Raw genomic sequence first — 14,376 nt, forward strand, 5'->3', positions numbered from 1 at the left:
CTTCTCACTTCCGGTCTCATTTTTGGGATCAGAAATACAGGGAAATCTCCTCAATGGGTTTTAACCCTTCCCTACTCTTTCTAAAAAAAAGTTTTGGCTTTACATAAATTTTTCAGGCAAAAATATTATGAGCTCAGGGTTTGCTGTCATTTAGAATTAATCAATATTAATTTTTATATTCTGTGTGTCTTTTTTTCTTTAGTTTAAGTATTTGAAAAACTTGCTATTGGTCCATGGTGCCTGGAACTACAACAGGGTCTCCAAGTGTATTTTGTACTGCTTTTACAAGAACATTGTGCTTTATATAATTGAGGTAGGTGCTAATGTTCAACTGCCTGTCATTTGACCCTTGGAAACGAACATTTACTTGTATTATCATTATCTGCTCTCTGACTTTTTACCACCTTGTAATTTATCATTATAGAGGATTTGTTGGGTAAGAAGGCCTTGATTATCTGGTGCCCATGCTCTGGTTCTAACTAAACTTTCTGATGTCTTTAAAGAAGAAATAAAGTCTCTATATTGTTTCAGTGCAAACGCTCTGAAAATGTAAACCGGCAAAACTGTGTATTGTGGTTTTTTTTTTTTTTGTTTTTGTTTTTTTTTTTCAGTATGTTTCCGCAGCTGCTGCATGGACATATAGCGGTATGTTCTGGGATTCTGTGACCTTTAGTTGATCTCTGCTGGCTGGACAGCTCAGTGGTCATTGGTGTTTCACACCTCCTTTATAGTATATGATTACACTCTTTATGTTGCACAGGAGCAGAGACCATCACTGCACAGTCCAAGGAGCTTTCTTGCCCAGTCCTGCACCATCACTGGATTGACAGCTGTATTTCGTAATACAAGTAACAGGTGGTTGTTAAAGGGCAGAAGGGAGGAATGATTAGGGTGGGGTTAGAACTGACCTATAACTGGCCCAGGGCCAGATTTAGACTTTGGGGGGCCCAGGGTACTTTAGGTTCAGGGCCCCCCCCCTTATACACAGAGTTGGTTTACATTCTCAATGAGAGTCGCACATTTTCAAAATGCATAACACACCATCATTCTGAGGTCGTACATTTCCACATACGCAGTCATAGTGCTCTATGTGTGGTCCAGAGTTTTACAGATGATGGTTGGCAAAATATTACTTCCCAAGATACATTTAATAAACTAAACTAAATTTTTTATTGTATCTTTTAGAATACTTAATTTTTTTATCTATATATTTGGTTTATATTGCTTTATATAATTTTTTTTCTATAGAGGGAGGCCACTTCTGTCAGGGGTGCCTGGGGCTATTGCCCCTATTTGCCCCCTTATAATTCTGGCCCTGACTGGCCCGGTTCCTGTCAAAGAAAGCAGTTCTTACAATAAACTTCCTGAATCACTTTCCTCAAACAGCAGCCTTTAGTACCTGCTTCTAATGCTGAAGAAGTGGTTCTGGAAAAGAAGCTGCAAGATGGCATATGGATACTATAAAATATGGGTAAAGAAAAAGGTGATACGGATTTGCAAGTTTGCACACGTGCACTATTTTTGTTTATAAATTCAACGCATTTGCATTACCACAAAAAATGTTTTAGTTCAAGTCTGAAGCCCAACTCCAGGCATCTAAAATAATATCCCTTGCAATGGGGCTCTGCCTGCACTTCAGGGGTTAAATACTAGTTTAGGTCTAGGTGAACAATAAAAGGAGGAGGTCCCTGCTGACCCAGCCAAATTTCGATCCATGTATGGCCAGCTTAAGTATCCCCACCAGTAACAAAGTCTGACCATTCTTCTGAAGACAAATGTAGTTTTGTTTAGAAAAAAAAAAATCCTATAATAAAACCTTCATATTGTGTAGTTCTGTGTTTCAGATTTTCTGTAGTTGTAAAGCTAGTTTAGAAGTCATTCCCATGCTGAAATCTTCTTTAAGAAATGAGTTTAAGTTGAAATTTCTAACTTGATAATATAAATGTATTAAGGAACAGTGCACTGCTGGCATTTCTATGGGTTTGGATGTAAGTAACCCAAGACGAGCTCCCAGTTAGATTAACCAAAATACATTGCCAGGGATACCATTTTTCACGCCACAAGCTGTCTACAATTTGACCTTGTGCTCTGTGCATACGTCTGGAATAGGCAGTGAAACCGGCTTCTAACTACAGCCAGTGAGTTGTAAAGTGGTCACTTTAATTTAGAGCTCTAGGCAGTTCATTTACACCGCCTTATTAAGTAATCCCAAACCTATGGGTTTGCCCATGTTTACACCAACAAGACATGTTCAGTTGTAACATGTGGAAACCGTTAGCTGGTCAAATAGAATAAAGCAATTTTGTTTGATACAACAGCCAGTGAATCATTTCCACTTCTCTGTATTTTATTAAAGATCAGCAGATCAGCTCTGCGAGCATTTAACAAATTTTCTTTTTGGCTTTTGGTTGTAAATGATTTTTCACTGTCGTTTTAAAGGCATAAAGAAAACAGATTTAATGCAATTCTAAAGGCATTTTGATAGTTTCCCAGATAGGCCTTTTCTGCCAAGTAAAACAAGCTTAGCAGATGTTGAAAGGGCCATTGCTAGGACTGAGAAGGCCAGAAGCCCATCAAGGAATTTGTTGAGCAGAGACAACTGCTTGTTTTGAATGTCTCCTTTGAGCTGGTCTTTGTGCTGAGCAGGCGTGGGAGCAGGGACTTATTGACTATTTGTGAGCTGCTGTTTAATATGCAGAAATGCTGCATCAGGGCTACCTCCACTCCCCTTTTGTGCCTGGAAGATGAAATAAAAGCTCTTGGACAACAGGAATTGAAGAGTACTATGGGATTATGTGACCTTTTTAAAGCAGCAAGCTACAGATCTATGCTAGGTGAAATTGTCAAGGTGATTTCTAGTATAAATACATTTCTTCTGTACCTGGAAAAGAAAGCTAAAGCAATATTAAGAAGTTTTTTTTCCACACTTTGAAAAACATTTATATGAAATATTGAAACATTTTATGCATGGGATTAAAGTGCAACTAAATCCAAGAACAAAAATGTATTGCCTTGCATTAGGTTCCTTTTTTGGGGGGCATTTTACCCCTGGTGGTCCTTCCAGTAACTCAATTCCTGTCCTGGGTGGACAACACTCGCTCCCTGTACTGTATCAATGGCAGGGCAGAATTTTTACCCTAGGACAGGACTACAGTCGTCAGAAACTGTTGGGTTTTCTTGTATGATAAGTGGTTGTAAACCTCAGTCATGGAATCTGAGCAAAGCACTTATATCTGCAGTGATTACTTATCTTTCTCCAAAGTGTTGTTTCTCTCTGGTGCTTCGTTCCTCTGTTATCAGCATGTCTCACTTCTGAAAAGTTTTCCCGACACATGAAATAAATTTGTGTCGGAAGGGAGAGGGAGGAGAGCGGTGTTGTCTGTTCAGAATACAGTTCTTTTGCTGTATGGAGGGGGGTGTGTGCCTTTCCTTCAATCAGGTCTCACACATTGTAACTACAGTCTCTCCGCCCCCTCTTCTCTGCTCCTGACAGATGAAGAAAGATTTTTAACACAATCTGCACTTTTGAAAGTGTGTAGAGAGGAGAAGACTACAGATAAAGAAGTAAAACTTATGTAGAAGGATTTGTTTCATCTTAGTGTATCATCAGAGGCTTCACTGGGTATATGTGAGGGTTTACAACCACTTTAAGAAACAGAAATTCAGTTGCATATTTAAAAGACCAAAAGGGATATAGAGGTTAAACTAGCATTAATCCCTAACGTTTTTTTAGCTTAACACATTGAACATATTAAAGTAAACATTCCCCAGTTAACGATTTCTTAAAATGCATACCCCAGCACTTGCAGTTTGTATCATTCAATGCTGCTGGCTCCTGCTCTGTGCTGCTTCCCTGAACTTCCAGTCATCTTTGAACAGTGGACATTGCAGTCTCCGGATGGTCTGCTAGCAAGGAGAAGCAGGGTAGTGTCTTGGCATCCTAGTCTAAAGGGCTGTGTGTTTTGTTTTTTATTGCACACAGTGTAGGGCATGGGTTCTCAACCTGTAGCCCTATAGCTGTTGCGGAACTACAAGTCCCATGAGGCATTGGAAGGCTGACAGTTCCAAGCATGACTCCCAAAGACAGAGGCATGATGGGACTTGTAGTTCCCAAACAGCTGGAGGGCCACACATTGAGCACCCATGGTGTAAGGAGACACAACTTTGGTCCTTGTATACAAGTGTGGCTCCATAGGATGCTGCAAGAGAGAAGAGCCACTGTTAAACAGGAAACCTGAGGCGCAGTAATCATGGCTCCAGCTACCCAATAAGTCTTATTGGGTTACAGCACTCCTCAGTATAAGGTTGAATAAAGTCTGCCAGGTTGCTTGTGCTGGAAATTCACAAAGAGAAATAACACAAGCATTTGTAGGGCCTGTTAAACAGGCTTTGGGTTTGTGTTGATTACATCAGTTTGAGAGACTTCTCAGATCATTCAGAATTTGACAGGTGCATTTATTTTTTCCTGACCTACATTTCTTCTACTTCAAGAGGGTTTTGCATTCCCATAGACTTGTTTAGGAAAGCAAAACCCACTTGAAGCACACACAAGCCCAGCAACACAGGAATTTACTCACGTTTGCTTGCTTTTTCCTTCCTATGTGCCTTAGGCACACATGCCTTTGGACTTTGAGCACATAGCTTGACTTCAAACATGCAGTTTTTCCACAGTGTATTTGGCAGATGCATGAGAGCATTCCTATCCATGTCCTTTCTGGGTGAAACATGAAAGTGAGGCATGGTCTGGGTGGACTTCCTGTGATTTTGTCCTGAAACAATAAAGCTTGTTTTCTTTTTGTTTGTGGGTGCGCCTATGGGCCCAATCGGCCTGCTCCTGTAACCACAGAAATGGCTGGATTACAGTCTTGTGAGCTCTTTTTGTGTTGATAATTTTATGCAGTGTCTTTTTAGTATCCTCCTCTGTGTAAATAAGAGGCCTGTGTGATCTACACCAGATTACAGTGGCTGGTTTTCTGCAGTAATTTGGCATAAAATGTGATCTGATCCTCATCTAAGTGACCATAGGCAACCACAATGCACTTAAGATGATGACACACAAACAGTTCTAATTTTGTGTGTCTTTATTGAACACAACTATTAAACATTCACAATGCTAGAGGAAAAAGTAATTGAACCAGGTCAAACCTCCTTTGGCAGCAATAACTTCAAGCAAGAGCTTTCAGTAACTCTGGATCAGACTTGCACAACGTTCAGGAGGAATTTCTGACCATTCCTCTTTACAAAACTGTTTCAGCTTACACATTTGTAGGATGTCTGGTGTGAATGGCTCTCTTGAGGTCATTCCACAGCATCTCTAGGGAGTTCATGTCTGGGCTCTGACTTGGCCCCTCCAAAATGTGCATTTTGTTTTTCTGAAGCCAGTCTGTTGTGGATTTACTTTGCTTGGGGTCATTGTCCTGCTGCATCACCCAAATTCTGCAAGGGTTCAGCTGGTGGACAGCCTTCCTGACATTATCCTCTAGGATATTATGGTAAACTTGGAAATTCATTTTGCTCTCGATGGCAAGTGGTCCAAACCCTAAGACAGTGAAGCAAGCCCAAATCATGATGTTTCTGCCATCATACGTCATCATTGGGATCAAGTTTAGATGTTAGTAAGCTGTGCTGTTTTTGCACCATACAAGGCTTGCAACAATGTGTTTTTTTTTCTTTGGAGAGCAGCGGTATCCCACGTGGTGTTCTACCATGGACACCTTGCCTGTTCGAAGACTTACATATGGTGGACTGATGAACAGGGATGTTGACCAATTCCAGTGATGTATTTAAGTTTTTATCTGTTACTACTTTTTCATGATTGTCTGAGCTCCTTTTTGCGAGGCATGGTTCACATCAGCTGATGCTTCTTATGAGCAGCAATCTTAAAATGTTTGAGTGTCTATCAAGCAAAGTAGCTCTAAACCACACCTTCAAATATACTTCATTGGACTGCAGATAAGCAAACTACTAACCCAAATTGGTTTTCGCTGAAATAATTTGTTTATGGGTCCACTTACTTTTTCCTCCAGCACTGTGAATGCTTAAAGGTTTTTTTTCTTTTTAATAAAAATAACTAACATATCTATACTTGCCTGCTCTGTGCAATTGTTTTGCACAGAGCAGCAACGACCTTCCTATTCTTGGTTCTCCCGCCGGTGCTTCAAGCCCCTCCTCTTCATCAGGTGCCCCCACAGAAAGCTGCTTTTCATGGGGGCACCCATGTGGGCTCCCTCCCGAGTCCCACCCATGTGGGCTCCCTCCCGAGTCCCACTGCTGCGTCTATTGACACAGACAGCAGGACTCGGATCCGCCTCCCACTCTCGCAATGCTGGAATTGATTGACAGCAGCGGGAGCCAATGGCTCCCGCTGCTATCAATCTGTCCAATGAGGAGAGAGACGGCAGCTGGAGCCACTGCACTCGTGCACATCGCTGGATCGAATCGGGCTTGGGTAAGAAAAAGGGGGGTCTGGAGGGAGCTGCAACACAGAAGGTTTTTCACCTTAATACATAGAATACATTAAGGTGAAAAACATTGAGGCTTTACAACCACTCTAATGGGATTCCATAAAGACACAAGGAATTAAAATTGTGTGTAATCAACTTAAGCATATTGTGTTTGTCCCTTGTTGTGACTGAGGATGAGGATCAGATCACATTTTATGGCAAATTAGTACAGGAAACCAGTTAATTTCACATACTTTTTCTTCCCACTTTAAAATTCCAGCACACAGAAACTACAATGTAGGCACATTTAGAAAACTAACATTGAAAAAACTTTGAAAACCACGCAGCACCTGTAAAATGTTAAATTTTAAATTGGTAACAAAAAGTGCACTTATCTCTTAAAAAAATAAATCCATTTTATTTTAAGCCAACTTGAGTAGTGGAACTGTCTCCCAGGAAGTGCGTCTGATTTTCCAGTTACTGCAGAGCTTTTCTGTTCTAATTCTATATGTAGCGATTTGCTTTTGTCCCCCCCCCCACACACAAGTTCTGCTCTCACCGAGGGAACAGTTTTGTCCACAGCAACTGTTCTTATGAAAGGCAGCCCGGGTATATATTGATAAATGGTGAATTTGTAGCAATTCATCCTTTCCTAATGTGGCTAAATGAAGCATTCAGTGTAACAGAGGCTGGGCCATTGTTTCTGAAATTAATTTGTAGTGCATGTCATGCACTCTTTGTGTCTCTTGGGGGAAGCACCCCCCTTCCCTTGTTTCTTTAATCCTTTCATTGCTGGCTAGGCTTTTGGCTTGTTTGCTAACTGCTCTTTGTGAATTACTGAATCTAATTTTTAGACAAATTGCCTATTTTGAACATTTGTGATCAAAACAAAATGTCGATTTGTATGTTTTAATTAACTCTTGGTTTCGTACAATACAAAAACAGTACAGGTGTGGCTTTTTGTTTTTTGGTGGGTTTATTTTTTTATTCAGTTTTTTTATTTTAAAACAATTTTGTCACAATTCCAAGATCCTGTGTGAGAAACCACTGATCAAAGCTGTCTTGCCCTGTCTCCCAGATGATGATCTACTTCCAGGGCTGTGAATGAATTGCTGATAAGCAACCCGCTTGGAAGTCAATGGCTCCCATCTAATTTTTTTTTTTTTTTTTTTTTTAATCTTTGACAGTTATGATTATGATTTTTTGCTCTTCAGCCTCTTATATATATTTGTTTCTTTTTCCAGATCTGGTTTGCTTTTATTAATGGTTTTTCTGGACAAATCCTCTTTGAAAGATGGTGCATTGGTCTGTACAATGTGGTAGGTGGTGTTTTCTTATGCAGTAACCTGTTTCTGTGTTATGGCCATCTACTTTTTCTTAGTAAAGTTTTTGTTGTTCCACAGATGTTTACTGCCCTTCCCCCTTTGACTCTTGGAATATTTGAAAGGTCATGTCGCAAAGAAAACATGCTAAAATACCCTGAATTATACAAGACCTCGCAAAATGCTCTCGATTTCAATACTAAGGTAAGTGATGCATTTCAGCGGGGCAGTAACTGACTTTTTAATGGACAGAATTTTACTACATTAACAAATCGCGCATATTCATTTTTATGCTGTGTGAAAGAAAGGCTGCTGTATACTATACTGGTATTTGATTGCGTTTTAAATCCTGGAAACCAATGTTATACTTGCATTACAATTTTTAGAGATGCATAACCAATAAAATATTTTTTGCTCCATTGAAACTTTACAAATTCTGAATATTTGGGAATCACCTAGAGTTCTGCAAAGATTGCTGTTGAATTAAGATCTGATTTTCCTCCAAATTGTACTAAAGGCAGTGAAAGGACAAGTTCACCCTTTAGGAGCATGTTACTCCCATATTTGGAGTGTAACATGCTCCAATCCAACCACCTCCTGCCACCAGCGCTCCCCACTATGTGACAGGGGTTGGGGGGATCTTCTCCCTGCACCTGCTGTAACAATTTGAAAACAGCGTGGCTGTGCGGGACTCCGCCCACACGGCTGCATCTTTTATTCAGTGTTTCCTGACTACGAGTGTCGTCAGCCATTGTGGCTGGCAGCTTGTAGTTCTGAATTAACTACGAGGGCGCTGGTGAGTTTCTTGATTCTAACTCCAATTCAGTAACTGCCTGCCTGTATCAGAGGTATAGGCAGACGGTGTACTGAGGGTCTGCAGGATCCTGCCATTGCACCCGCGATCTGCTGATTGCGGGTGTAATGCTTTACAGGATGCAGTGTAAACAAAATAGCAAATGCACATTTTTATACCTGCAAAATGATGTGCATTTATTTTTATTTTTTATTTTTTTGTAAAAGGTGAACTTGTCCTTTGAAGCTAAACTTAGAGGAACTGCAGTCTGCTCACATAATTTGTAATAAAAACATCTTTGCCATTCTGGTTCCCTCCAACCACTTTGCATCATATTTTATATATTTACCGGTACTGTGATTCTGTACTTGCCAAATATACTGCAGAAATCTCCCTCCATTAACTCTGCAGCTTTCATTGGCCCTCTTTTGACTCATCCCCCCTCCCTTCCTGGCAAACTCTCAAAAGAGTGAAAGAGAGCTGTGCATAATGTCATAAGCCTAGGCTAATGACCAGACAAAAGAACAGGAAGTGGGCCGTATTAGGTATTTACTGGCAGAAAAAAAATGTTTTACTATGCAAAGTTAAAACAACATAGGCAGAAGATTTAATAGATGGAAAGATGAAAAGTTGTACTGCAGCAAGTTGGCTCCCCAGCGAGAATCGCCATTATTGTACGTCTGGCGCGTACACAGTGATTTGTGGGAGCGCGCCCATTCACAAGCGGGGAGCCAGCCAGCAGGTCCAGTGGACTCAATGTCCGCCGGCCAACCATGATCACTCCTGAGACAGGCAGAACGGGGATCTGTCAGTGGAAACAAATAGATCCCCGTCCTGTCAGGGGAGGGAACAGAAGATCCTAGCGATTGGGAACAACGATCTCTCTCCTCGCCCAGCCCCCATACAGTTAGAACCACCTCCCAGGGAACCCCTTGATTGCCCCCTAGTGTTAACTCCTTCCCTGCCAGTGACATTTATACAGTAATCGGTGGCTATTTTTAACTCTGATTGCTGTATAAATGACAACGGTCCCAAAAAAGTGTCCCTCACAGTCCCGCTAAAAATTGCAGATCACCGCCATTACTAGTAAAAAAAAAAAAAAAAAGAAAGAATAATAATGCCATAAATATATCCCCTATTTTGTAGACGCTATAACTTTTGCGATGTTTTTTTTTTTTTTTAACAAAAATATGTAGAATACATATTGGCCTAAACTGATAAAGAAATTTTTGTTTTTTTTTAAATTTGGGGAAAATTTATTATAGCAAAAAGTAAAATAAAAAAATAGTGTTTTTTTTTTTCAAAATTGTCGCTCTTTCTTTGTTTATAGCGCAAAAAATTTGTTTGGGTACAGCGTCACACGACCGTGCAATTGTCAGGTAAAGCGACGCAGTGCTGTATCGCAAAAAATGGTCTGGTCATTAAGGGGGCAAATCTTCCGGTCCTTAAGTGTTTAATGGACTAGATGCAGTGGCTGCCTCCATTTTCATTTTCTCAGCAAATACAGTGTGTATGTATATGTGTATATATGCACACAACCAGGGGAGCAGCCAGAAGGGGAGAGTTGAACCATTCACCTTAGGCAAAGTCATCCATTACAGATGGCAAATTACACAAACCCGTTAAAACCTAAAAAAAAAAAAAAAAAAAAAAAATGCAGACTCCATACAATACCCACAAATGCTTCACATCATATGATAAAAAAAACCTCTTCTAACATAGGAAAGTGAAGGCAGAAAAAAAACAGAGTAGTCCATCAAGTCTGCCCACTAGTAGTATAGATCTATGATTGTCCCAAAGGTGTTTGAAGCCATTCACTGTTGACTGTCTCACTACCTGTGCTGGAAGTTTATTCCAAGCATCAACTACCCTTTCAGTAAAATAATACTTTCTAAGATTAGTTTTGAACTTTCCTCCATGTTGAGGTCATGTTGGTCATGTCCCCTTGATTTTGGTTTCATATTGAAAAAACTGCCCTCCCGAACCTTATTAACCCCCCTTGATGTATTTAAAGGTTTCAATCATGTCTTCCCTTGCCTCCAGACTGTACATATTAACCACTTGCTGACCAGGCTTTTTCTGGTACTGCGCATGCTTGTGGAATGGCAACAAACTACGATACTTAAAAATCTCCATAGGCGACACTTTAAATGCCTTTACAGGTTACCTGTTTAGAGTTAGAGGAGGTCTAGCACTAGAATTATTGCTCTCGCTCTAACATTTGCGGCGATACCTTGCATTTGTGGAGCGAATACCGTTTACATATTTACTGTTTACATTTACATACATATGCATGTGTGACTTGCTTATGCGTTCACTTCTGCGTGTAAGCGCGGAGGCATGGGGGCGCTTTAAAGTTTTTTTAACTGTCTCTCGATTTTTTTTTTGTAATCACTTTTATTTGTATTACAAGGAATGTAAACATCTCTTGTAAAAGAAATAAAGATGACAGGTCCCCTTCATGGTGGCATCTGGGGTCAAAAAAGACACAAATCTCTTCTTTATCTTTAAAAGCAAAAGATTTAAAAAAAATTTATTGCATTAACCCTTTGGCACTGGTCATACGCAAATATGTGGCCTCTCATCGGGTGGGCTTTGGTGCTGAGCAGCTGCATATTTGCGTGAATTGGTGGAATGCAGCTTTGCTGAGAGCGCGCACCCTGCGAGCTCCCGACAAAGTTACTGACGGCTAACAGCTATCGATCGCTGCTTGCGATTGGGAGCTTTACGATCATGTGACCACCATGACGGCTAATCACGGGGGTCACATGATTATAAACCCACCCAGGCCTCCCGGCATCCTAAACCCCTTAAAGGGTTGGGAGGTGCCGTCTCCACGGGGTTTAAAAAAAAAAAAATTATATATCTCCAGCCTCGACCAGAAGTGACGACATGAAGTCGCTCCGGTCCTCCAAGGCCATCGAGGTGATCAGAGTATCTATCTTTGATTGCCTATGGGAGCAGCTGGCTGCACCGTCAGATCATTTTGCAAGCGGACCAGCGGAATCGGTAAGCCCGAGAAACAGCGGGGGGTGGAGTGGAATGTCCACCCGCCATTTCAGAAACAGTTCCAGCGACTCATGAGGCAATGGGAATGGTTTCATGAGAAAGCCAGCCGGCTGAAAAAAACCATACCAGAGGTTATGGCTATGTTTTATCCCCCAGACCTTTCACCATTTTTGTTACCCGTCTCAGGACTTTCTCTATCTTCTCAATATCTTTTTGTATGTGAGGTCTCCAGAACTGGACACAGTATTCTAAATGAGGTCTCACTAACGATATATATATAGGGGAATCAGAACCTCCTTCCTCCTGCTGGTGATCCCTAGTTGATGCATCCTAGAATTCTATTCACTTTTTCCACTGCCTGGTCACACTGTACGCTCATTTTACATTCATCTGAAATAAGTACCCCAAATCTTTTTCTTCTGTAGTGCTGGCCAACACTGAGCCCCCCAATGTTCTACTCTATCAAGGGATTATCTTTCCCTAGCTGCAGTATTTTACATTTAGAAACATTATACAGTAATACTTGGTGTATGAGTAACGCGGTATACGAGCGTTTGGAAAGACAAGCAACATTTTTTTTTTAAATTTTCTCTTGTAATACAATCAGTAGTTTTACTGTAAAAACAAAAGAATTACACTTGCAATGTAAAGGGGTCTGGTGTTCATCCATGTAAAGCCGTTGTGTATATGTACAGTAAAGCTGTCTGAGACACCTAGAGACACTCCCAGCTGGGTGGGGCGGGCGGGCGGGCGTAACGTGTGTTTGGAGCACCTGGAAGTGATGTCAACCGTTCCCGAGTGTCTCCGAGTTCTCCAGCAAGTGCTGGGAGCCACTATCGCCCCCGAACCTCTGACCACATATAAGGCTGTATACTGTACACCAGCGGCTTTACTGTAATATATACATCGGGTTTACATGGATGAGCTCCAGACTCCTTAACATTGTGAGTGTAATTCTTTTTTTCTTTTTTTTTTTTTTTTTACATTAAAACTGATTCTTCACTTTTTTTTTTCCAACACAGAGGTACAGTATTCCTACTACAGTACTGTACATTATTAATATGAGCTTTTGTTCATATTTTGATCATTTTTATATGAATAAATAGGAATACAAACAGAGTGAGGGGGGAAGGAGGGAGACGCCACCTGAGTGTAGTATTAAAAGCAAGATTTTATTGACCTTAAATAAAAAACACAATGTCAAAAAGAGATGTGCTCATCTGGTAGTGAGGGGGCCGCTTTTCATCACCGTCCTGTAGAAGGAGCTGGAGCTCCGAGCGCATAGACTGCATCACACCACCTGACCCATGTCCAGCTCCTGGTGACATCACTTCCACTGGTGCATTCCATGCTGGCTAACATGGACTTCCTGGTCTGATAGGGTGTCCATGCCCTATATGGAGATAAGCGGACCCTCACTACCAGATGAGCAAATCTCTGACCTTCTGTGAGTTTTTTTATTCAGTGTCAATAATATCTTAATACTACACTCAGGGGGTGCCTCCTTCCCCCCTAACTTTTTTCTTTGAGGAAAGATTAGAGGAACTGAATTTATTCTCTTGAGAAGTTGAGGTTAAAAAGCAAATTGGATCATGCTTTTCTGGGGGTTTTTTTTGCCTACCTATGAATCAACTGTAGATATAGGATTGTATAATTTTTTTTCCTTTTATTGGTTGAACTAGATGGACCTGTGTTTTTTTCAACCAGACTAACTACAGTATGTAACTATGAATACCATCAGGGCCTATTGCTTTATTAAGTTTTAACTGAGCCAGTTCCTCTGCTACCTCTGTCTCCAGAAATCCTAAAGACGAACCATCATTACTAGAGCCAATATGATTCCCCAACTTGTTGGTACAATTTATTTCTGAGAAGATTGAACAGAAGTAATTGTTTAAATGGTTTGCTACATCCAGGTCTCCCTCAACATGTGTTTTGCCCAGTTTTCATTTTAGTGATCCCATTGTATTTTTTCCTTCTATAACTAATGTACAAAAAAAAGGTTTTATCTCCTTTCTTAATAGATTTAGCAATTTCCTCCACTTTATGTGCCTTGGTAGCACTGATAATGTGTTTGGCCTCCTTTTGTCTATTTTTATACTCGGCTACACCTCCTGTTTCCTTGAATCTGCTATATGCTGATTTTTTTTTCTTTTACTATCTTACTTTAGTGAATCATTTGGTTTTTCTTTCGTTTATTCTTACTAACTTGTTAGCCTGACATATAAACTAGTTGCCTCCAGGATGGTAGACTTTAACAGTGCCTACTGATTACTGTCATTTTACTCCAACCTTTCAATTAATTTAATTGAAATCTTCTGATAAGATTGTTGCCGTGGGAGTGGGAAGGATTAAATGTTTTTGGAATCCTGTTCAGTGCAGGTGCCCTATAAACTGTGGGCCGGATAGTGGTTGCTTCCCCTGCCATCCCTATTGCATTGATTTAATCCAAGTCGTTGGTGCTGAAGGAAGCAATACTAAAATCGGTGGCAACATGCTGCCCAAATTTGCATTCTCGTCGTGTACCCTTGTTAAAAATCTGGAGTTTTTGTACCTTTTGTGACACTGGCTTAAATCTAAAGATTAGATTAATTGAGTGGAAACCTGGTGCATTCACCCAAAGAAAATATCTTTTCACCACTGATCGCAGTGGCTGCCACTTGTTTGTACTGTAAATATTTTCTCCCATGGCATTATGAAGTTGTCTTTTAGAAGCACTTGTCTCTTTGGATGTCATGCCTTATGTGTTTGTCATTTTCTGCTGTAATGGATTATCAGCCACTGTGGAAAATTGTCTAAACAACAATGA

At 40.6% G+C, this 14,376-nt stretch overlaps 1 protein-coding gene across 7 annotated transcripts in view; it reads left to right on the plus strand.

Annotated features, from left to right (window-relative positions):
• The window catches only part of ATP8A1 (ATPase phospholipid transporting 8A1), a 339,326-nt gene that overhangs the window by 279,620 nt on the left and 45,330 nt on the right, over positions 1-14,376 (plus strand). For all 7 annotated transcript variants that reach the window (XM_073608500.1, XM_073608506.1, XM_073608505.1 and 4 more), the window contains 3 exons: positions 203-313; positions 7,688-7,762; positions 7,847-7,969. In XM_073608500.1, coding sequence (XP_073464601.1) covers positions 203-313; positions 7,688-7,762; positions 7,847-7,969 — 309 coding nt within the window. The remainder of the gene's footprint in view (positions 1-202; positions 314-7,687; positions 7,763-7,846; positions 7,970-14,376) is intronic.

This window comes from Aquarana catesbeiana, linkage group LG01 (assembly GCF_042186555.1).
Source record: "Aquarana catesbeiana isolate 2022-GZ linkage group LG01, ASM4218655v1, whole genome shotgun sequence".
NCBI classification, from domain to species: Eukaryota; Metazoa; Chordata; class Amphibia; order Anura; family Ranidae; genus Aquarana; species Aquarana catesbeiana.